This window comes from Pseudophryne corroboree, chromosome 4 (genome assembly GCF_028390025.1).
Source record: "Pseudophryne corroboree isolate aPseCor3 chromosome 4, aPseCor3.hap2, whole genome shotgun sequence".
Classification (NCBI taxonomy): Eukaryota; Metazoa; Chordata; class Amphibia; order Anura; family Myobatrachidae; genus Pseudophryne; species Pseudophryne corroboree.
Genome location: NC_086447.1, coordinates 2,727,216 through 2,750,529, shown reverse-complemented (window position 1 = coordinate 2,750,529; position 23,314 = coordinate 2,727,216). Strand labels below are relative to the sequence as shown.

The 23,314-nt window shown below is 51.3% G+C and overlaps 1 protein-coding gene across 1 annotated transcript in view; it reads left to right on the top strand.

Moving 5' to 3' along the window:
* Positions 1–8,908, top strand: part of FNDC4 (fibronectin type III domain containing 4) — a 149,862-nt gene extending 140,954 nt beyond the window's left edge. Inside the window, exon 7 of the mRNA XM_063914915.1 lies at positions 7,567–8,908. Coding sequence (XP_063770985.1) covers positions 7,567–7,602 — 36 coding nt within the window. The 3' untranslated portion in view covers positions 7,603–8,908. The remainder of the gene's footprint in view (positions 1–7,566) is intronic.
* Positions 8,909–23,314: the final 14,406 nt, after the last annotated feature.

The following is a 23,314-nucleotide window of genomic DNA, read 5'->3' as shown; positions in this document are numbered from 1 at the left end:
AGAGTATCCCTCTCCTGCCACTTTAGATCAGAGTATCCCTCTCCTGCCCCCTAAGATCAGAGTATCCCTCTCCTGCCCCCTAAGATCAGAGTATCCCTCTCCTGCCCCCTAAGATCAGAGTATCCCTCTCCTGCCCCCTAAGATCAGAGTATCCCTCCCCTGCCCCCCCAAATCAGAGTATCCCTCCCCTGCCCCCTCAGATCAGAGTATCCCTCTCCTGCCCCAAAGATCAGAGTATCCCTCTCCTGCCCCCTCAGATCAGAGTATCCCTCTCCTGCCCCCTCAGATCAGAGTATCCCTCTCCTGCCCCCTCAGATCAGAGTATCCCTCTCCTGCCCCCTCAGATCAGAGTATCCCTCCCCTGCCCCCTCAGATCAGAGTATCCCTCCCCTGCCCCCTCAGATCAGAGTATCCCTCTCCTGCCCCCCCAGATCAGAGTATCCCTCTCCTGCCCCCTCAGATCAGAGTATCCCTCTCCTGCCCCCTCAGATCAGAGTATCCCTCTCCTGCCCCCTCAGATCAGAGTATCCCTCTCCTGCCCCCTCAGATCAGAGTATCCCTCTCCTGCCCCCTCAGATCAGAGTATACCTCCCCTGCCCCCTCAGATCAGAGTATCCCTCCCCTGCCCCCTCAGATCAGAGTATCCCTCTCCTGCCCCCCAGATCAGAGTATCCCTCTCCTGCCCCCCAGATCAGAGTATCCCTCTCCTGCCCCCTCAGATCAGAGTATCCCTCTCCTACCCCCCAGATCAGAGTATCCCTCTCCTGCCCCCCAGATCAGAGTATCCCTCTCCTGCCCCCCAGATCAGAGTATCCCTCTCCTGCCACCCAGATCAGAGTATCCCTCTCCTGCCACCCAGATCAGAGTATCCCTCTCCTGCCACCCAGATCAGAGTATCCCTCTCCTGCCCCCTCAGATCAGAGTATCCCTCTCCTGCCACTTTAGATCAGAGTATCCCTCTCCTGCCCCCTAAGATCAGAGTATCCCTCTCCTGCCCCCTAAGATCAGAGTATCCCTCTCCTGCCCCCTAAGATCAGAGTATCCCTCTCCTGCCCCCTAAGATCAGAGTATCCCTCCCCTGCCCCCCCAAATCAGAGTATCCCTCCCCTGCCCCCTCAGATCAGAGTATCCCTCTCCTGCCCCAAAGATCAGAGTATCCCTCTCCTGCCCCCTCAGATCAGAGTATCCCTCTCCTGCCCCCTCAGATCAGAGTATCCCTCTCCTGCCCCCTCAGATCAGAGTATCCCTCTCCTGCCCCCTCAGATCAGAGTATCCCTCCCCTGCCCCCTCAGATCAGAGTATCCCTCCCCTGCCCCCTCAGATCAGAGTATCCCTCTCCTGCCCCCCCAGATCAGAGTATCCCTCTCCTGCCCCCTCAGATCAGAGTATCCCTCTCCTGCCCCCTCAGATCAGAGTATCCCTCTCCTGCCCCCTCAGATCAGAGTATCCCTCTCCTGCCCCCTCAGATCAGAGTATCCCTCTCCTGCCCCCTCAGATCAGAGTATACCTCCCCTGCCCCCTCAGATCAGAGTATCCCTCCCCTGCCCCCTCAGATCAGAGTATCCCTCTCCTGCCCCCCAGATCAGAGTATCCCTCTCCTGCCCCCTCAGATCAGAGTATCCCTCTCCTGCCCCCCCCCCCCAGATCAGAGTATCCCTCTCCTGCCCCCCAGATCAGAGTATCCCTCTCCTGCCCCCCAGATCAGAGTATCCCTCTCCTGCCCCCCAGATCAGAGTATCCCTCTCCTGCCACCCAGATCAGAGTATCCCTCTCCTGCCACCCAGATCAGAGTATCCCTCTCCTGCCACCCAGATCAGAGTATCCCTCTCCTGCCCCCTCAGATCAGAGTATCCCTCTCCTGCCCCCAGATCAGAGTATCCCTCTCCTGCCACTCAGATCAGAGTATCCCTCTCCTGCCCCCAGATCAGAGTATCCCTCTCCTGCCACTCAGATCAGAGTATCCCTCTCCTGCCCCCAGATCAGAGTATCCCTCTCCTGCCACTCAGATCAGAGTATCCCTCTCCTGCCCCCAGATCAGAGTACCCCTCCCCTGCCCCCTCAGATCAGAGTATCCCTCCCCTGCCCCCTCATATCAGAGTATCCCTCTCCTGCCCCCTCAGATCAGAGTATCCCTCCCCTGCCCCCTCAGATCAGAGTATCCCTCCCCTGCCCCCTCATATTAGAGTATCCCTCCCCTGCCCCCTCATATTAGAGTATCCCTCCCCTGCCCCCTCAGATCAGAGTATCCCTCTCCTGCCCCCTCAGATCAGAGTATCCCTCTCCTGCCCCCTAAGATCAGAGTATCCCTCTCCTGCCCCCTCAGATCAGAGTATCCCTCTCCTGCCCCCAGATCGTGTTTGCATGCAGGGTAAATACCAGGTGTTTGTACATGTAGCCCACAGATGCGGGGCAGCTGTATATAGAAGTGTACCCTATGTACCCCGTGTACTGTGGGCTGGGTCAGAGTTGCATGCACCCCAATGGCGGGTGTACTGCGCATTCCCAGGTCCCGTACTGCGCATGTGGAGAACCGTCCTGGAGATCGCTCGTAGTGCCTGAAACCCTATTCTGCAGCGTACTGACCCCAGGGTCTGCATGTTCTCATTCAGATTTGCTGGCCTGGAAGAGGCGTTCTGATGCCCATTTCAGTAATATTACACGTACTCAGATGAGCGATGACTGCGTCCGTCATGAACAGTCCGTCGTTAGACGCAGCGCTCAGATCTGTGATGGCGGCAGAGGGCGCCTCCTGATGTCTGAGCATATCTCCGAATTGCCGCTGCAGCAAATAGCGTCCACCTCAATATCAGGCCCGACATGCGAAGTGCACAGCGCAGGAATCTCGCCACAATGGGGATAGGTGTGCGCAGACTCTGTACACAGTGGGCGTAGAGAAGGCCAATCACTGTTATGTCTGCTGTATCACCCTATATATTGTATATGGAACCCGCTTCCCAATGCTCCCACCTGTTCCTGTAGCTGCCCTGATGCTGTATGAGCTTTGATGTGAATATCGCTATACCATGGAACACGCTTCCCAATACTCCCACCTGTCCTGTAGCTGCCCTGATGCTGTATGAGCTTTGATGTGAATATCGCTATACCATGGAACACGCTTCCCAATGCTCCCACCTGATCCTGTAGCTGCCCTGATGCTGTATGAGCTTTGATGTGAATATCGCTATACCATGGAACACGCTTCCCAATGCTCCCACCTGATCCTGTAGCTACACTTATGCTGTATGAGCTTTGCTGCAAATATCGCTATACCATGGAACACGCTCCCCAATGCTCCCACCTGATCCTGTAGCTGCCCTGATGCTGTATAAGCTTTGCTGCGAATATCGCTATACCATGGAACCCGCTTCCCAATGCTCCCACCTGTCCTGTAGCTGCCCTGATGCTGTATGAGCTTTGATGTGAATATCGCTATACCATGGAACACGCTTCCCAATGCTCCCACCTGTCCTGTAGCTGCCCTGATGCTGTATGAGCTTTGCTGTGAATATCGCTATACCATGGAACACGCTTCCCAATGCTCCCACCTGATCCTGTAGCTGCCCTGATGCTGTATGAGCTTTGATGTGAATATCGCTATACCATGGAACATGCTTCCCAATGCTCCCACCTGTTCCTGTAACTGCCCTGATGCTGTATGAGCTTTGATGTGAATATCGCTATACCATGGAACACGCTTCCCAATGCTCCCACCTGTTCCTGTAGCTGCCCTGATGCTGTATGAGCTTTGATGCTAATATCGCTATACCATGGAACACGCTTCCCAATGCTCCCACCTGTCCTGTAGCTGCACTGATGCTGTATACTGATGCTGTATAAGCTTTGCTGCAAATATCGCTATACCATGGAACACGCTTCCCAATGCTCCCACCTGTTCCTGTAGCTGCCCTGATGCTGTATGAGCTTTGATGCTAATATCGCTATACCATGGAACACGCTTCCCAATGCACCCACCTGTCCTGTAGCTGCCCTGATGCTGTATGAGCGTCGCTGTGAATATCGCTATACCATGGAACACGCTTCCCAATGCTCCCACCTGATCCTGTAGCTGCCCTGATGCTGTATGAGCGTCGCTGTGAATATCGCTATACCATGGAACACGCTTCCCAATGCTCCCACCTGTTCCTGTAGCTGCACTGATGCTGTATACTGATGCTGTATAAGCTTTGCTGCAAATATCGCTATACCATGGAACCCGCTTCCCAATGCTCCCACCTGTTCCTGTAGCTGCACTGATGCTGTATAAGCTTTGCTGTGAATATCGCTATACCATGAGGCATGCTTCTTAATGCTCCCACCTGTTCCTGTAGCTGCCCTGATGCTGTATGAGCTTTGCTGTGAATATCGCTATACCATGGAACCCGCTTCCCAATGCTCTCACCTGTTCCTGTAGCTGCCCTGATGCTGTATGAGCTTTGCTGTGAATATCGCTATACCATGGAACCCGCTTCCCAATGCTCCCACCTGATCCTGTAGCTGCCCTGATGCTGTATAAGCTTTGCTGTGAATATCGCTATACCATGGAACACGCTTCCCAATGCTCCCACCTGTTCCTGTAGCTGCACTGATTCTGTATGAGCTTTGCTGTGAATATCGCTATACCATAAAACACGCATCCCAATGCTCCCACCTGTTCCTGTAGCTGCCCTGATGCTGTAAAAGCTTTGATGTGAATATCGCTATACCATGGAACCTGCTTCCCAATGCTCCCACCTGTTCCTGTAGCTGCACTGATGCTGTATGAGCTTTGCTGCAAATATCACTATACCATGGAACACGCTTCCCAATGCTCCCACCTGTTCCTGTAGCTGCCCTGATGCTGTATGAGCTTTGCTGCAAATATCGCTATACCATGGAACAAGCTTCCCAATGCTCCCACCTGTCCTGTAGCTGCCCTGATGCTGTATAAGCTTTTCTGCAAATATCGCTATACCATGGAACATGCTTCCCAATGCACCCACCTGTCCTGTAGCTGCCCTGATGCTGTATGAGCGTCGCTGTGAATATCGCTATACCATGGAACACGCTCCCCAATGCTCCCACCTGATCCTGTAGCTGCCCTGATGCTGTATAAGCTTTGCTGCAAATATCGCTATACTATGGAACATGCTTCCCAATGCTCCCACCTGTCCTGATGCTGTATAAGCTTTGCTGCAAATATCGCTATACCATGGAACACGCTTCGCAATGCTCCCACCTGTCCTGTAGCTGCACTGATGCTGTATGAGCTTTGCTGCAAATATCGCTATACCATAGAACACACTTCCCAATGCTCCCACCTGTCCTGTAGCTGCACTGATGCTGTATGAGCTTTGATGCTAATATCGCTATACCATGGAACACGCTTCCCAATGCTCCCACCTGTTCCTGTAACTGCCCTGATGCTGTAAAAGCTTTGATGTGAATATCGCTATACCATGGAACACGCTTCCCAATGCTCCCACCTGTTCCTGTAGCTGCACTGATGCTGTATAAGCTTTGATGCGAATATTGCTATACCATAAAACACGCATCCCAATGCTCCCACCTGTTCCTGTAGCTGCCCTGATGCTGTAAAAGCTTTGATGTGAATATCGCTATACCATGGAACCCGCTTCCCAATGCTCCCACCTGTTCCTGTAGCTGCCCTGATGCTGTAAAAGCTTTGATGTGAATATCGCTATACCATGGAACCCGCTTCCCAATGCTCCCACCTGTTCCTGTAGCTGCACTGATGCTGTATGAGCTTTGCTGCAAATATCACTATACCATGGAACCCGCTTCCCAATGCTCCCACCTGTCCTGTAGCTGCCCTGATGCTGTATAAGCTTTTCTGCAAATATCGCTATACCATGGAACATGCTTCCCAATGCACCCACCTGTCCTGTAGCTGCCCTGATGCTGTATGAGCGTCGCTGTGAATATCGCTATACCATGGAACACGCTCCCCAATGCTCCCACCTGATCCTGTAGCTGCCCTGATGCTGTATAAGCTTTGCTGCAAATATCGCTATACTATGGAACATGCTTCCCAATGCTCCCACCTGTCCTGTAGCTGTCCTGATGCTGTATAAGCTTTGCTGCAAATATCGCTATACCATGGAACACGCTTCGCAATGCTCCCACCTGTCCTGTAGCTGCACTGATGCTGTATGAGCTTTGCTGCAAATATCGCTATACCATGGAACACACTTCCCAATGCTCCCACCTGTTCCTGTAGCTGCACTGATGCTGTATAAGCTTTGATGCGAATATCGCTATACCATGGATCACGCTTCCCAATGCTCCCACCTGTTCCTGTAGCTGCCCTGATGCTGTATAAGCTTTGATGCGAATATCGCTATACCATGGAACACGCTTCCCAATGCTCCCAGCTGTTCCTGTAGCTGCCCTGATGCTGTATGAGCTTTGCTGTGAATATTGCTATACCATGGAACACGCTTTCCAATGCACCCACCTGTCCTGTAGCTGCCCTGATGCTGTGTGAGCTTTGCTGTGAATATCGCTATACCATGGAACACGCTTCCCAATGCTCCCAGCTGTTCCTGTAGCTGCCCTGATGCTGTATGAGCTTTGCTGTGAATATCGCTATACCATGGAACACGCTTTCCAATGCACCCACCTGTCCTGTAGCTGCCCTGATGCTGTGTGAGCTTTGCTGTGAATATCGCTATACCATGGAACACGCTTTCCAATGCACCCACCTGTCCTGTAGCTGCCCTGATGCTGTATGAGCTTAGCATTGGGAAGCATGTTCCATGGTATAGCGATATTTGCAGCAAAGCTCATACAGCATCAGTGCAGCTACAGGACAGGTGGGTGCATTGGGAAGCATGTTCCATGGTATAGCGATATTCACAGCACCCACCTGTCCTGTGGCTGCACTGATGCTGTATAAGCTTTGATGCGAATATCGCTATACCATGGAACACGCTTCCCAATGCTCCCACCTGTTCCTGTAGCTGCCCTGATGCTGTATGAGCTTTGCTGCAAATATCGCTATACCATGAAACAAGCTTCCCAATGCTCCCACCTGTCCTGTAGCTGCCCTGATGCTGTATAAGCTTTGCTGTGAATATCGCTATACCATGGAACACGCTTCCCAATGCTCCCACCTGATCCTGTAGCTGCCCTGATGCTGTATGAGCGTCGCTGTGAATATCGCTATACCATGGAACCCGCTTCCCAATGCTCCCACCTGTCCTGTAGCTGCCCTGATGCTGTATAAGCTTTGCTGTGAATATCGCTATACCATGAGGCATGCTTCTTAATGCTCCCACCTGTCCTGTGGCTGCACTGATGCTGTATGAGCGTCGCTGTGAATATCGCTATACCATGGAACACGCTTTCCAATGCACCCACCTGTCCTGTAGCTGCCCTGATGCTGTATGAGCTTTGATGCAAATATCGCTATACCATGAGGCATGCTTCTTAATGCTCCCACCTGTTCCTGTAGCTGCACTGATCCTGTATGAGCTTTGCTGCGAATATCGCTATACCATGGAACAAGCGTATCCATGTGTCCGGCCGGCTGCAGAACTTCATCTGTATTTCTATTGTTCCTTTTAGAAGAAGGCTCCGTCCGTCAACATCATTGAAGTATAGTGCTGTCCACTTATGGGACCATTTGTGTACCCTTCGTCCTGGGCTTGGCGGATGAAGTAGAAAAAGGACCGAAGACTTCTTATAGCAATACCACTAGGACTCTGCCACTGGCAGAGACACCTCAAGGGCTCATCTGAATCACTGTACCACAAGAGACGGCATCTCACCGGCTGCGGGACTGCTCCTGTAATGGCCCAAAGACATTGAGACATCCACCTGCACCAAATGAAGCCGCATGGTCCAGCACTGGTCATACAAACATACTATGTAATAACCGCACATAGCGTCCTGCAGAATGCATGGAGTTTGTTCACTAACCAGAAGACTTGGAGGACAGTTCAGAGACCTTCAGCCATGCCCTCATGATGTATCCAATGGATGGGACCGTTTGGCTCTGATAGGGGTTCTTAACCTATTGGCCATAATCCAATAAATGTGGCACCACAAGCCGAGTCCTCTACAAGACCACTGCCTCCTCCCACTAATAAACCTGCTAGCTATTATATTTTAAAATAATTTTCTAAAAATATCTAATTTCTTAATTGTTATATTTTAATAACTGTAATATTTGTGAAACGATACAATAATAATTCAAACCTCAACAATAAGACATAGAATGAAATTCCAGATTCTGGGTCATGGCCAAATGAGGTTAGGAACCACTCTGATGAAGAATGACTACTCCATTATCATATTGCCCCTGGCTACAGAATAACGTGGAATGGTGGTACTATGTAATATGACGAAGATGAATGAAACTTCTCCCGCGTTACAGTATGATGGATGCCATTTTCCTCTGGGTTATATTATGATGGGTATCATTGTCCTTCGGGTTATAGTATGATGGGGCGGGTGTCACTGTCCTCCCGGTTATGTATGATGGGGACAAGTGTTCAGGACCGGGTGCCATTTTCCTCTGGGATAATGAGAACGGGGCCATTTTACTCTGGGATAAACTATACTATGAAATATTACTGACAATGTTGAGTTTCTGTACCATGAGGTGCATCATTATTGTTCGTCATCATAGGACCACACAGAGGTCACCATAAGGCCAAATATGGCAAGCAATGCGTGACCAGCTAATTGCTGCTTTAGTGTTAATATGTTATCAGTGCCTTTAATTTACGTTGTTATATTGTTTCAGTGAAAGTGATAACTAGTGATTGCTTATATTAGATGGGTAATAAGTCTTCAAATGTACAATGTCACTCACAGTACCTGACCAGGTCCTTCTACCTGAGCACTGTTTATCTGGAATATTCACAGCAATTTGTGCTTGCATAAATCCTGAGGGTATGGCTTTCTAATGTTCATTATTGGATGATTGGGATAGAGGAATGATTGGGTGACATCTACCAGGGATTGAGGTCTGTGGATCTGGAAGGCTTCCTGGTAGCTGAGCTGTGGGGCATGTCTCTCTAATTTCCATTACTGGATGAATGGTGCAGAGGAATGATTGGGGCACATCTACCAGGGTTTGAGGTCTGTGGATCTGGAACGCTTCCTGGTAGCTGAGCTGTGGGATATGTCTCTCTAATTTCCATTACTAGATGAATGGTGCAAAGGAATGATTGGGTGACAGCTACCAGGGATTGAGGTCTGAAGATCTGGAAGGCTTCCTGGTAGCTGAGCTGTGGGGTATGTCTCTGTAATGTCCATTAACGGATGAGTGGTGCAAAGGAATGATTGGTTGATGGCTACCAGGGATTGAGGTCTGAAGATCTGGAAGGCTTCCTGGCAGCTGAGCTGTGGGGTATGACTCTCTAATGTCCATTAGCGGATGAGTAGTGCAGAGGAATGATTGGGTGACATCTACCAGGGATTGAGGTCTGAAGATCTGGAAGGCTTCCTGGCAGCTGAGCTGTGGGGTGTCTCTCTAATGTCCATTAGCGGATGAGTGGTGCAGAGGCATGATTGGGTGACTTAGTTATACAGTATCTATCAGATAATGCGCAGTATGATACAGCTGGTTTCTGTGGAAGAATGGAGTAGTGGTGATAGGAGGTAGATTAGCTGGTAAGTAGAACTGGACATATCTGTAAACTGCAAGGGAGCCCTGACTAACAATCAGATTTTATTGGGTTTTTATGTATTTTTTAGTTAAATCTCAAATCCAGGCTGTACTGGATCTGCCGCCTACTATACGCCTGCAATCTATCAGTAATGCGCTGTTGTCCTGCTAAATGCATTGGTCCTGATTTTCTAAAAGTGCTGATTTTCCACAAAATGTGCTGCATGATTTAAGGGTTTATTTTTATAATGCAAAACCGACCTATTTGCCTGTAAATCCTGTGAGGAAATGGCAGAAAAATCCACCATTTACCAAATCCAGTCCTATTACATTTGGGCCATAATCTGATGAAATGAACCCAAAGAGTATTGAATCTACAGACATTAGAGTGTTCTACAGAGCTTACACTTTAGCTGTAGCGCTGTCAGTTTCCGGTAGGTTCTCTGTCCTGTCATTGTGTACCGCACACAGGGATCACACCTCTATATGTTTGGTTCCAATTTGTGAAATCTCCCGGATTATAATCTTTTATGGGCATTTATCTCAGTGTTCTGCAAAGCTGCCTCTACTAACCAGACACAGACGCCCCAGCTGCATGAGGGGTATAATAAGTAAGGAGTGCAGGTAGACTGGGGGAGAACGTGTGTGGGGGCATAAGGGGAAATTGGGGCTCACACTCCGGTGGTGTTCATACAGAAAAATGTGTGTTTACGCTACTGGCCATCTCCCTTACATAGCTGCAAGTGCACTGACACCCTCTCCGAACAGGAGAACGCCCTGTTACGGCCCCATTACCCCTATTTATTTGCAGGGTGAAAATATGCAAATAGATGTATGTTCAGTCCTCTAAGTGCATACGTGGGATATAATGAGACCATTGGTGAGTGAGGTTACCGGCTCGTGAGGCCATTGGTGAGTGAGGTTACTAGCAAGTGAGGCCATCTCTGAGTGAGGTTACCAGCAAGTGAGGCCATCGCTCAGTGTGGCCATTGGTGAGTGAGGTTACCAGCAAGTGAGGTCATTGTTGAGTGAGGTTACAAGCAAGTGAGGTCATCGCTGAGTAAGGTTACAAGCAAGTGAGGTCATCCCTGAGATTACCAACAAGTGAGGTCATCGGTGACTGAGGCCCTCGGTGAGTGAGGTTACCAGCGTGTGAGGCCATCGCTGAGTGAGGTTACAAGCAAGTGAGGTCATCGCTGAGATTACCAACAAGTGAGGTCATCGGTGAGTGAGGCAATCGCTGAGTGAGGTTACTAGCAAGTGAGGCCATCTCTGAGTGAGGTTACCAGCAAGTGAGGCCATTGGTGAGTGAGGTTACCAGCAAGTGAGGTCATCGCTGAGATTACCAACAAATGAGGCCATCGCTGAGTGAGGTTACCAGCAAGTGAGGCCATCACTCAGTGAGGCCATTATTGAGCAAGGCCATCAGTGTAAAGGTTACCAGTGAGTGACGCCATCAGTGAGTGAGGCTACCAGTGAGCAAGGTCATCGGTGAGTGAGGTCACTAGTGAGTAAGGTCATCCATTGAGCGAGGTCATTGAGCCTTGGTGCATGCACTGAGTGTCCATCCAGCATATTCCCATCACAGTAGAATGTACTATCTGGGCTTAGAGTACGGAGCGCCCATTCCCCATGGACCACGCGTAGAGTCAGCGGCAGAGCAGGCTGCACAGACTGCCTAGTACCTGGAACCAGACACTGCCCCTTCCATGGTGTACCTGGAACCAGACACTGTCCCTTCCACGGTGTACCTGTAACCAGACACTGCCCCTTCCACGGTGTACCTGGAACCAGACATTGCCCCTTCCACGGTGTACCTGGAACCAGACATTGCCCCATTCCACGGTGTACCTGTAACCAGACACTGCCCCTTCCACGGTGTACCTGGAACCAGACACTGCCCCATTCCACGGTGTACCTGGAACCAGACATTGCCCCATTCCACGGTGTACCTGTAACCAGACACTGCCCCTTCCACGGTGTACCTGTAACCAGACACTGCCCCTTCCACGGTGTACCTGTAACCAGACACTGCCCCTTCCACGGTGTACCTGTAACCAGACACTGCCCCTTCCACGGTGTACCTGTAACCAGACACTGCCCCTTCCACGGTGTACCTGTAACCAGACACTGCCCCTTCCACGGTGTACCTGTAACCAGACACTGCCCCTTCCACGGTGTACCTGTAACCAGACACTGCCCCTTCCACGGTGTACCTGTAACCAGACACTGCCCCTTCCACGGTGTACCTGTAACCAGACACTGCCCCTTCCACGGTGTACCTGTAACCAGACACTGCCCCTTCCACGGTGTACCTGTAACCAGACACTGCCCCTTCCACGGTGTACCTGTAACCAGACACTGCCCCTTCCACGGTGTACCTGTAACCAGACACTGCCCCTTCCACGGTGTACCTGTAACCAGATACTGCCCCTTCCACGGTGTACCTGTGACCAGACACTGCCCCTTCCACGGTGTACCTGTGACCAGACACTGCCCCTTCCATGGTGTACCTGTGTGTAACGGGAAGCTGTGCAGGTTGTGTGCCCTGTATACTGCATCATTCTGCCCTGCACCGGCCTGTGTGTTGTAACTCTGGTGCTGTGCCACGGGCCCCGTATTCTGTGCCAGGTGGCTATGAAAAAACAGTGCTGTCATCCATCCTGCAGGCGGAGTCTCTTCCTTTTACCTGTGCTGTTGCCATTGCAGCGGGAGAGTCTGTGACTAGTGCATGCTCCGGCCTGTCTGCCCGTGTACATAGGAGTAGCATGTTTTCTCAGTGTCATGCATATGATCTGTATAATACTGTATATCTGTGCATTATACTGTATATAGAGCTATTTAATCTGATATAACAATCGCAAGTCTTCCAGTAACTGAACCAACAGAGTATTTGTACTGAACGTTTTCCATGGCTCATGCTACAGGCATGACGGTGAAATGTCATATGTGTATGTGAGATTTGTAGACGTTCTAATGTGCTCTCATTTCCCATCTACAGGATCTGTTTTTGCTTTGAGGGAATGTATCGTTTTCTTTGTTCCTCGTCCAGCAAACCCATTTTCCATCTGTCCCTTCTGTGTCCTCGTCATCTGGGATTCCATAAACTCCTCCACTTTCTGCAATTCTCCACACACACTCCCATCACCATGACCATTAATTCTCTGTAACCTCCTTCCAGGTCCTCGTCATGCCTAACACTATACAGCTAGTCTGCTAGCGTCTTGTTACTTTCCTACCTCCTTCCTCAGTCCCATCATGTGTGATTCCATAACTATCTTCCACATATTAATTATACCACCCTGATCTACACCTGTCTACAGCTTGGTGTACAGGCCATGTCTCACGTTCCTTTCACTGGATAATACAAATCTCATTCCCACCACATCCATCATTTGAGTCTCCAGGCCATGCCTCATGTTCATAGCATCAGATAATCCATACCTCATTCCCACCACATTACCGTCTGAGTCTCCAGGAAAAGTCTCATGTTCATATCATCAGATAATCCATACCTCATTCCCACCACATTATCATGCGAGTCTCCAGGCCATGCCTCATGCTCGTATCATCGGATAATCCATACCTCATTCCCACCACATTATCATCTGAGTGTCCAGGCCATGTCTCACGCTCGTATCATTGGAGACTCCATACCTCATTCCCACCACACCCATCATCTGAGTCTCCAGACCATGCCTCATGTTGATATCATTGGAGACTCCGTACCTCATTCCACCAACATGACGTGAGAGCATGGTGTGGACACACACACCTTCTGTGCATTGCTCATTATTATCAGTGCTATAATACTAGTATATTGCATCAGTCTGGTGTTCCATACTCCATACCTCTCTCCATGACAGACTTCTACTGTGGTTCTTTGCCTCCTTCCATGGAACCCCATACCTGTCTGACACAGTACTGCCATGGCCTCAGCCAATCTTAACTCACCCCTATTTTGCCCTCTGTGACCACCATGTTGGAATACCCCCCCCCCCCTCTTTACATGTATTTTCAGTTTATTTGCAGGTTATATACCTGTGTCCTGGCCCATTTCATGTTTCCTCCAAACTAATGTCTAATGTGTAACACGTGGCGACTCTGTGCTGTTCTTTGTTATGCTGTATTATACAATATGACAGACTGTTGTCTTATAAAACCAATAACATTTGACTAATCCTGTTTGTATGATTTGTTGTCCCGCCACATGTTGTTTCAGTGTCTGCTAAAATGTGACATGTCGTACATCTGCTGACAGTTGTGTGTTCTACTTCCAACAATGTCATTACATACACACAGTGACGATCAGCAGACACACCAGTGTCACCAGCCTCCCGTCACACACACCAGTATCACCGCCTCCCATCACACACACCAGTATAACCGCCTCCCGTCACACACACCAGTATCACCGCCTCCCATCACACACACCAGTATAACCGCCTCCCATCACACACACCAGTATAACCGCCTCCCATCACACACACCAGTATAACCGCCTCCCATCAGACACACCAGTATAACCGCCTCCCGTCATACACACCAGTATAACCGCCTCCCATCAGACACACCAGTGTCACAGGCCTCCCATCAGACACACCAGTATAACCGCCTCCCATCACACACACCAGTATCACCGCCTCCCGTCATACACACCAGTGTCACCGCCTCCCATCAGACACACCAGTATAACCGCCTCCCGTCATACACACCAGTATAACCGCCTCCCATCAGACACACCAGTGTCACAGGCCTCCCATCAGACACACCAGTATAACCGCCTCCCATCACACACACCAGTATAACCGCCTCCCGTCACACACCAGTATAACCGCCTCCCATCACACACACCAGTATAACCGCCTCCCGTCACACACCAGTGTCACAGGCCTCCCATCAGACACACCAGTGTCACCAGCCTCCCGTCATACACACCAGTATAACCGCCTCCCATCACACACACCAGTATAACCACCTCCCATCAGACACACCAGTGTCACAGGCCTCCCATCAGACACACCAGTATAACCGCCTCCCATCACACACACCAGTGTCACAGGCCTCCCGTTAGACACACCAGTATAACCGCCTCCCGTCACACACACCAGCATAACCGCCTCCCGTCACACACACCAGTGTCACCAGCCTCCCGTCATACACACCAGTATAACCGCCTCCCATCACACACACCAGTGTCACAGGCCTCGCGTCATACACACCAGTATAACCGCCTCCCATCACACACACCAGTATAACCGCCTCCCATCACACACACCAGTGTCACAGGCCTCCCGTTAGACACACCAGTATAACCGCCTCCCATCAGACACACCAGTATAACCGCCTCCCGTCACACACACCAGTATAACCGCCTCCCATCACACACACCAGTATAACCGCCTCCCATCAGACACACCAGTGTCACCAGCCTCCCGTCAGACACACCAGTATAACCGCCTCCCATCACACACACCAGTATAACCGCCTCCCGTCACACACCAGTGTCACAGGCCTCCCGTCATACACACCAATATAACCGCCTCCCATCACACACACCAGTATAACCGCCTCCCATCAGACACACCAGTGTCACCAGCCTCCCGTCAGACAAACCAGTATAACCGCCTCTCATCACACACACCAGTATAACCGCCTCCCATCAGACACACCAGTGTCACAGGCCTCCCGTCAGACACACCAGTATAACCGCCTCCCGTCACACACACCAGTATAACCGCCTCCCATCAGACACACCAGTATAACCGCCTCCCGTCAGACACACCAGTATAACCGCCTCCCGTCAGACACACCAGTATAACTACTTCCCGTCACACACCAGAATCACCGGCCTCCCGTCAGACACACCAGTATCACCGGCCTCTCGTCAGATACCAGTATAACCAGCCTCCCGTCACACACACACCAGTATAACCAGCCTCCCGTCACACACACCAGTATGACTGGCCTCCCGTCACACACATCAGTATCACCGGCCTCCCATCAGACACACCAGTATCGCCGGCCTCCCGTCAGACACATCAGTATCGCCGGCCTCCCGTCCGACACACCAGTATCGCCGGCCTCCCGTCACACACAACAGTATAACCGCCTCCCGTCAGGCACACCAGTATAACTACTTCCCGTCACACACCAGAATCACCGGCCTCCCGTCAGACACACCAGTATCACCGGCCTCTCGTCAGATACCAGTATAACCAGCCTCCTGTCACACACACCAGTATAACCAGCCTCCCGTCACACACACCAGTGTCACCAGCCTCCCGTCATACACACCAGTATAACCGCCTCCCGTCACACACACCAGTGTCACAGGCCTCCCGTCAGACACACCAGTATAACCGCCTCCCGTCACACACACCAGTATAACCGCCTCCCATCAGACACACCAGTGTCACAGGCCTCCCGTCAGACACACCAGTATAACCGCCTCCCGTCATACACACCAGTATAACCGCCTCCCATCAGACACACCAGTATAACCGCCTCCCGTCACACACACCAGTATAACCGCCTCCCGTCATACACACCAGTATAACCGCCTCCCGTCACACACACCAGTGTCACAGGCCTCCCGTCAGACACACCAGTGTCACAGGCCTCCCGTCAGACACACCAGTATCGCCGACCTCCCGTCAGACACACCAGTATCGCCGGCCTTCCGTCAGACACACCAGTATTGCCGGCCTCTTGTCACACACACCAGTATCGCCGGCCTCCTGTCACACACAACAGTATAACCGCCTCCCGTCAGACACACCAGTATAACTACTTCCCGTCACACACCAGAATCACCGGCCTCCCGTCAGACACACCAGTATCACCGGCCTCTCGTCAGATACCAGTATAACCAGCCTCCCGTCACACACACACCAGTATAACCAGCCTCCCGTCACACACACCAGTATGACTGGCTTCCCGTCACACACATCAGTATCACCGGCCTCCCGTCGGACACACCAGTATCACCGGCCTCTCGTCACACACACCAGTGTCACAGGCCTCCCGTCAGACACACCAGTGTCACCAGCCTCCCGTCATACACACCAGTATAACCGCCTCCCGTCACACACACCAGTGTCACAGGCCTCCCGTCAGACACACCAGTGTCACAGGCCTCCCGTCAGACACACCAGTATCGCCGACCTCCCGTCAGACACACCAGTATCGCCGGCCTTCCGTCAGACACACCAGTATTGCCGGCCTCTTGTCACACACACCAGTATCGCCGGCCTCCTGTCACACACAACAGTATAACCGCCTCCCGTCAGACACACCAGTATAACTACTTCCCGTCACACACCAGAATCACCGGCCTCCCGTCAGACACACCAGTATCACCGGCCTCTCGTCAGATACCAGTATAACCAGCCTCCCGTCACACACACACCAGTATAACCAGCCTCCCGTCACACACACCAGTATGACTGGCCTCCCGTCACACACATCAGTATCGCCGGCCTCCCGTCAGACACATCAGTATCGCCGGCCTCCCGTCAGACACATCAGTATCGCCGGCCTCCCGTCCGACACACCAGTATCGCCGGCCTCCCGTCACACACAACAGTATAACCGCCTCCCGTCAGACACACCAGTATAACTACTTCCCGTCACACACCAGAATCACCGGCCTCCCGTCAGACACATCAGTATCGCCGGCCTCCCGTCAGACACATCAGTATCGCCGGCCTCCCGTCCGACACACCAGTATCGCCGGCCTCCCGTCACACACAACAGTATAACCGCCTCCCGTCAGACACACCAGTATAACTACTTCCCGTCACACACCAGAATCACCGGCCTCCCGTCAGACACACCAGTATCACCGGCCTCTCGTCAGATACCAGTATAACCAGCCTCCCGTCACACACACCAGTATAATCAGCCTCCCGTCACACACACCAGTATAACCGCCTCCCGTCAGACACACCAGTGTCACCAGCCTCCCGTCATACACACCAGTATAACCGCCTTCCGTCACACACACCAGTATAACCGCCTCCCGTCACACACACACCAGTATAACCGCCTTCCGTCACACACACCAGTATAACCGCCTCCCGTCACACACACCAGTATAACCGCCTCCCATCACACACACCAGTATAACCGCCTCCCGTCATACACACCAGTATAACCGCCTCCCGTCACACACACCAGTATAACCGCCTTCCGTCACACACACCAGTATAACCGCCTTCCGTCACACACACCAGTATAACCGCCTCCCGTCACACACACCAGTATAACCGCCTCCCATCACACACACCAGTATAACCGCCTCCCGTCACACACACCAGTATAACCGCCTCCCGTCACACACACCAGTATAACCGCCTTCCGTCACACACACCAGTATAACCGCCTCCCGTCACACACACCAGTATAACCGCCTCCCGTCACACACACCAGTATAACCGCCTCCCGTCACACACACCAGTATAACCGCCTCCCGTCACACACACCAGTGTCACAGGCCTCCCATCATACACCAGTATAACCGGCCTCCCGTCACACACACCAGTATAACCAGCCTCCCATCATACACCAGTATAACCGGCCTCCCGTCATACACACCAGTATAACCGCCTCCCGTCAGACACACCAGTGTCACAGGCCTCCTGTCAGACGCACCAGTGTCACAGGCCTCCCGTAAGACGCACCAGTGTCACAGGCCTCCCTTCATACACAACAGTGTCACAGGCCTCCCGTCAGACACACCAGTATCGCCGACCTCCCGTCAGACACACCAGTATCGCCGGCCTCCCGTCAGACACACCAGTATCGCCGGCCTCCCGTCAGACACACCAGTATCGCCGGCCTCGGATCAGACACACCAGTATCGCCGGCCTCTTGTCACACACACCAGTATCGCCGGCCTCCCGTCACACGCAACAGTATAACCGCCTCCCGTCAGACACACCAGTATAACCGCCTCCCGTCAGACACACCAGTATAACTACTTCCCGTCACACACCAGAATCACCGGCCTCTCGTCAGATACCAGTATAACCAGCCTCCCGTCACACACACCAGTATAACCAGCCTCCCGTCACACACACCAGTATGACTGGCCTCCCGTCACACACATCAGTATCACCAGCCTCCCATCAGACACACCGGTATCACAGGCCTACAGTATAACGGCCTCCCGTCAGGCACACCAGTATAACTGGTCTCCCGTCACACACATCAGTATCACCGGCCTCCCATCAGACACACCGGTATCACAGGCCTCCAGTATAACGGCCTCCCGTCAGGCACACCAGTATAACCGGCTTCCCATCAGACACACCGGTATCACAGGCCTCCAGTATAACGGCCTCCCGTCAGGCACACCAGTATAACCGGCCTCCCGCCAGGCACACCAGTATAACTACTTCCCGTCACACACCAGAATCACCGGCCTCTCGTCAGATACCAGTATAACCAGCCTCCCGTCACACACACCAGTATAACCAGCCTCCCGTCACACACACCAGTATGACTGGCCTCCCGTCACACACATCAGTATCACCGGCCTCCCATCAGACACACCGGTATCACAGGCCTCCCGTCAGGCACACCAGTATAACCGGCCTCCCGCCAGGCACACCGGTATCACCAGCCTCCCGTCAGGCACACCAGTATCACTGGCCTCCAGTATAACCGGCCTCCCGTCAGGCACACCAGTATAACCGGCCTCCCGTCACACACACCAGTATAACCGGCCTCCCGTCACACACACCAGTATAACCGGCCTCCCGTCAGACACACCAGTATAACCACCTCCCGTCAGACACACCAGTGTCACCAGCCTCCCGTCGTACACACCAGTATAACCGCCTCCCATCAGACACACCAGTATAACCAGCCTCCCGTTAGGCACACCGGTATCACTGGCCTCCAGTATAACCGGCCTCCCGTCAGGCACACCAGTATAACCGGCCTGATACACCAGTATAACCAGCCTCCCATCAGGCACACCAGTATAACCGGCCTCCCGTCAGGCACACCAGTATAACCAGCCTCCCATCAAACACACCAGTATAAACAGCCTCCCATCAGATACTCCATAGAAAGTAATCAAGAACTAGCTCAGAGACCTGAGGGAAGTACAGGAAAATAGAGGTGGAGAATATTGTGAAAGGCAGGTTAAAGAATAATAGATTGATCAAATAGATTATAAAAAAAAAATGGAGAGGTGAACATCTATCTTGCAGCAAGTTTGGAAAGAAAAGGCCGTAAAATAATATAAAAAATGACTGATTAATTAAAATGAACATGTGTGAGGCCTAGATCACGAGATCACTGTTCTGCAGCAAATTAGGAGAGAAAAGCCCATAAAATACAGGAATCATTGATTGATTAAAATTAACATATGTGAGGCGACACATAATTTCTGGTTAAAAATGTGTTACACATTAGTACAGATATTAGAGCAATAACCAACCAAATAAAAATGATTCTTACTGCAAAATAAACTATCACCTATGCCACCCCGCAATACAGACCATTATGATAAGAAAATGGTGCAAGATGGTATTGTCATTGGCCTCCTACACTTATGTTGGACATTAAAAAGGACATGTATAGTTTAACAAACCAAGCACTTTTGTGACTGAAGTGCTTGGTTTGTGTGGGCCTCCATAAAATAATTTCTTGGGACGGATTACCTCCAGAGGTGGATTTAGACCTCATGGGGCTCTAAACATGACACTAATCCCCCCCCCCCCAATCTCAAAGAATCTATAACAGTATATTTTATTTTCTGATTTATTCCCATTACATTATTTGTAGTTTTTCCTCCTTATAGTCAGAGTTTACAAACTTGAAGCATAAGTGACTGTACAATCATTCTTTCCGCAGAATGAACACAAGGAATGTACATGATGAAAGCAGGTGGCCATAGAAACAGAATTTGATGGCAGATAAGAAGCACTTGGCCCATGAAGTCTGCCCTAAACACATGTACACGCATATACACTAGGGTTCATTTATTGCTGTTGGCAGTCAAGTAACTTACCAGCATAACAGTACCCGGAGGAAACCCACACAAGTAGTGAGAATATACAAACTCCACACAGGGCCAACACATGTTGTCTGTGTCTGCAGAGGTACAAAGATACAAAACCCAAAACTGTGCAGCATCATCCCGTATACCAACACTGTGGTCTCACTTTACTCCAGAGGGTCCTCAATACAGCTCCGAAGAGTCACAATGATAGTCACTGACCATTTACCAATAACCCCAGTCTTTAACATCACTGCGTGACAGCAGCGGCTGTAGTCTGCGTCGGCTATTTAGTGTCAGCTATTCAGTATCTGCTATTTAGTGTCTGCTGTTTAGCAGATGTTGAGGGAAAACTGCAAATAAGCCTGAGGAGAAATGATTTGAACTGTTTGGGTTAATAAACAGGGAACAAATGTGAACGGAATGGAGAGAAGATGGCGCAGCGTCCTCCTCCCCTCCTGCTGTCATGGTCTATGGAGGTGTCAATCAGACATTATCTATGAACAGACCTATTACAGCAGGGGATTCGGAGAAAGCCGGAACATTCCGGACTCTGTAACGCTGGACCGGACTACGGTTACCTGCAGTGACCTCAGCCGCAGTGACGCTCTCTACGCATGTCTCCCTGCATCGTTTGCTGTGACAGCTGTCACATATACGGGGACGGGCACTGAGAATGGCACAGGTCACAGGTCACTGCTGGGAGCCGGTGCGGTGTTCTGCCTTTCACACAATCTCCTGATTTAGTTTACCACCCAGGGCTTTGAAGTTTGGCCTGTGATCCATCGATTGTCCCCATAGCAGCAGGCAGAAGGAAGCATTGTGAATAAAGCTTGCACACGTTACAGATGGATCCCATAGCACCCGACTCCCCCCACACCCAGAGGAAAACCAGTAAAATGACCTGCACCAGTGACCACCGCCACCCCCTTCCGTCTCTCTGTCACCCTCAAGTCACACACACAACACAAATGATGCAGCGCACTGTCACACTGTACAGTGCACGCAGACAGACGTCCCGCCTACATAACGGAGGAGGCGGAGCATATCAGGATTAAGCTGTAAGGGGGGGTGATGGAAGAAGCCGTGTGTGTGTTGGCTGGTAAATAACTTATTACTGAAATGTAGCACTAAGGACAAATAGTAGTGGAGACACATAATGGCCTGGGGCGTAAAATATAATTACTAACAATTCATTAAAATGCAGAAACAGTATATAACACTGAGGGCGGGATGTATTAAGATACATCGCCACCCTTGCCACCTACCGCAGCGATGTTGATCGCATATGTACTAACATATGCGGTCAGTATCGCAATGCGGTGACGGAGGCCCCCCGCGATACCTGTGAGGTGGTGTGCTGTCTCGTCACCTCCCAGGGGTCTCCACACTTCTCCCACACCGGGAAGCAGCAGCAGGCTGCCCCCGGCGCCTCCTCCTCCCCCCTGCAGCCGGAGGAGATTACCTTCCAGTACCAGGGCTGCCTTTAGGAAGGTATGCCGGGGGGAGGCGATAAGAAGCCCATAGGCTTCTATAGGGTATCGCCATCCAGAGATGGTGATACCCTGGGCGGCAAAATACCGGTGGTACGGTCTTAGTACATTTGAAAATGCAGTAAAACCCCCGTTTTCGGGGGTTTTACAGCATTTTTCCTTTAGTACATCCCGCCCTGACTATGAAATAAGTAAAAACATATAATATTCCAGATGTACATAGATATACAGGGGGTGGCATGCTCCCTCCTCGTATGATAATAATATCAGACATCTATTACCATGTAATGTCACTAGCGTGTGTGAGAGGTGACGGCCGCCACTCACCCCGTCTCAGGTCATTAGACACGAGTCGTGGAATCTTCAGCCCCAGGCAGCGGCGTTCATGTTACTATAGTGCGATAATACTACACACAAAGACATCAGAGTGTCAACCCTGCCGGTGACCAGAGGAGAATTTCCCAGTGGGCACATTCCTGGGGGCGGCACCTGTTGGGGGCGGCACTCGGGTGCTTGTGAAAAGTACCTATAATTGCTAAATATTCCCACTGTACTTGTTGGTAGCTGCACGGCGGCCGCAGATCGACGCGGATCCCGGCCATGGCCTGGTCACCGGGACGCCGCGTCTCTTCCAGTTGCTAAGGTCGCTGGTTCCCGCACGGTGCTAAGAACAGGCTGCCATCAGACGTTTGGCATTCTGGGAACCACCGGTAGCCTAGCAACCGGGACGCTGGATACAGGCGGCGTTCCTGGTTGCTAGGAAATCAGGCAGTCAGCACCAGCATTCAATGTGGACGTGCAGCAGCTGCTTCTGACTCTGGTAGCTGATTGGAGCAGTTACTTTACATGTTCTCTCCCTGGTTTCTTGCATATTCATACTGTATCTCGGCTCTGTCCGCCAGTCCTGTGACTCAAACTTGGTCTCAGTCATTTTCTTCCTGTCCTTGTCCTTTCTAACGACAGATAGCTCTGGTCGTCTCGAAGGTAAGCTCGTACTGTCGCCAGTCACAAGCAAATGCAGGGGGGGGGGGTTTCCGGTTGCCTGGAAACCCCCCTCCTCTTGGCAAGTGGCTCAAATTATCAATGACATATAATACGATTACCAGAGCTGCCACTACAACATGCAGATTAAGGGACAGAACAGAAATACTGCTCATTCCCGGTGATAGCAGCTTCCTTTACCAAATTTGC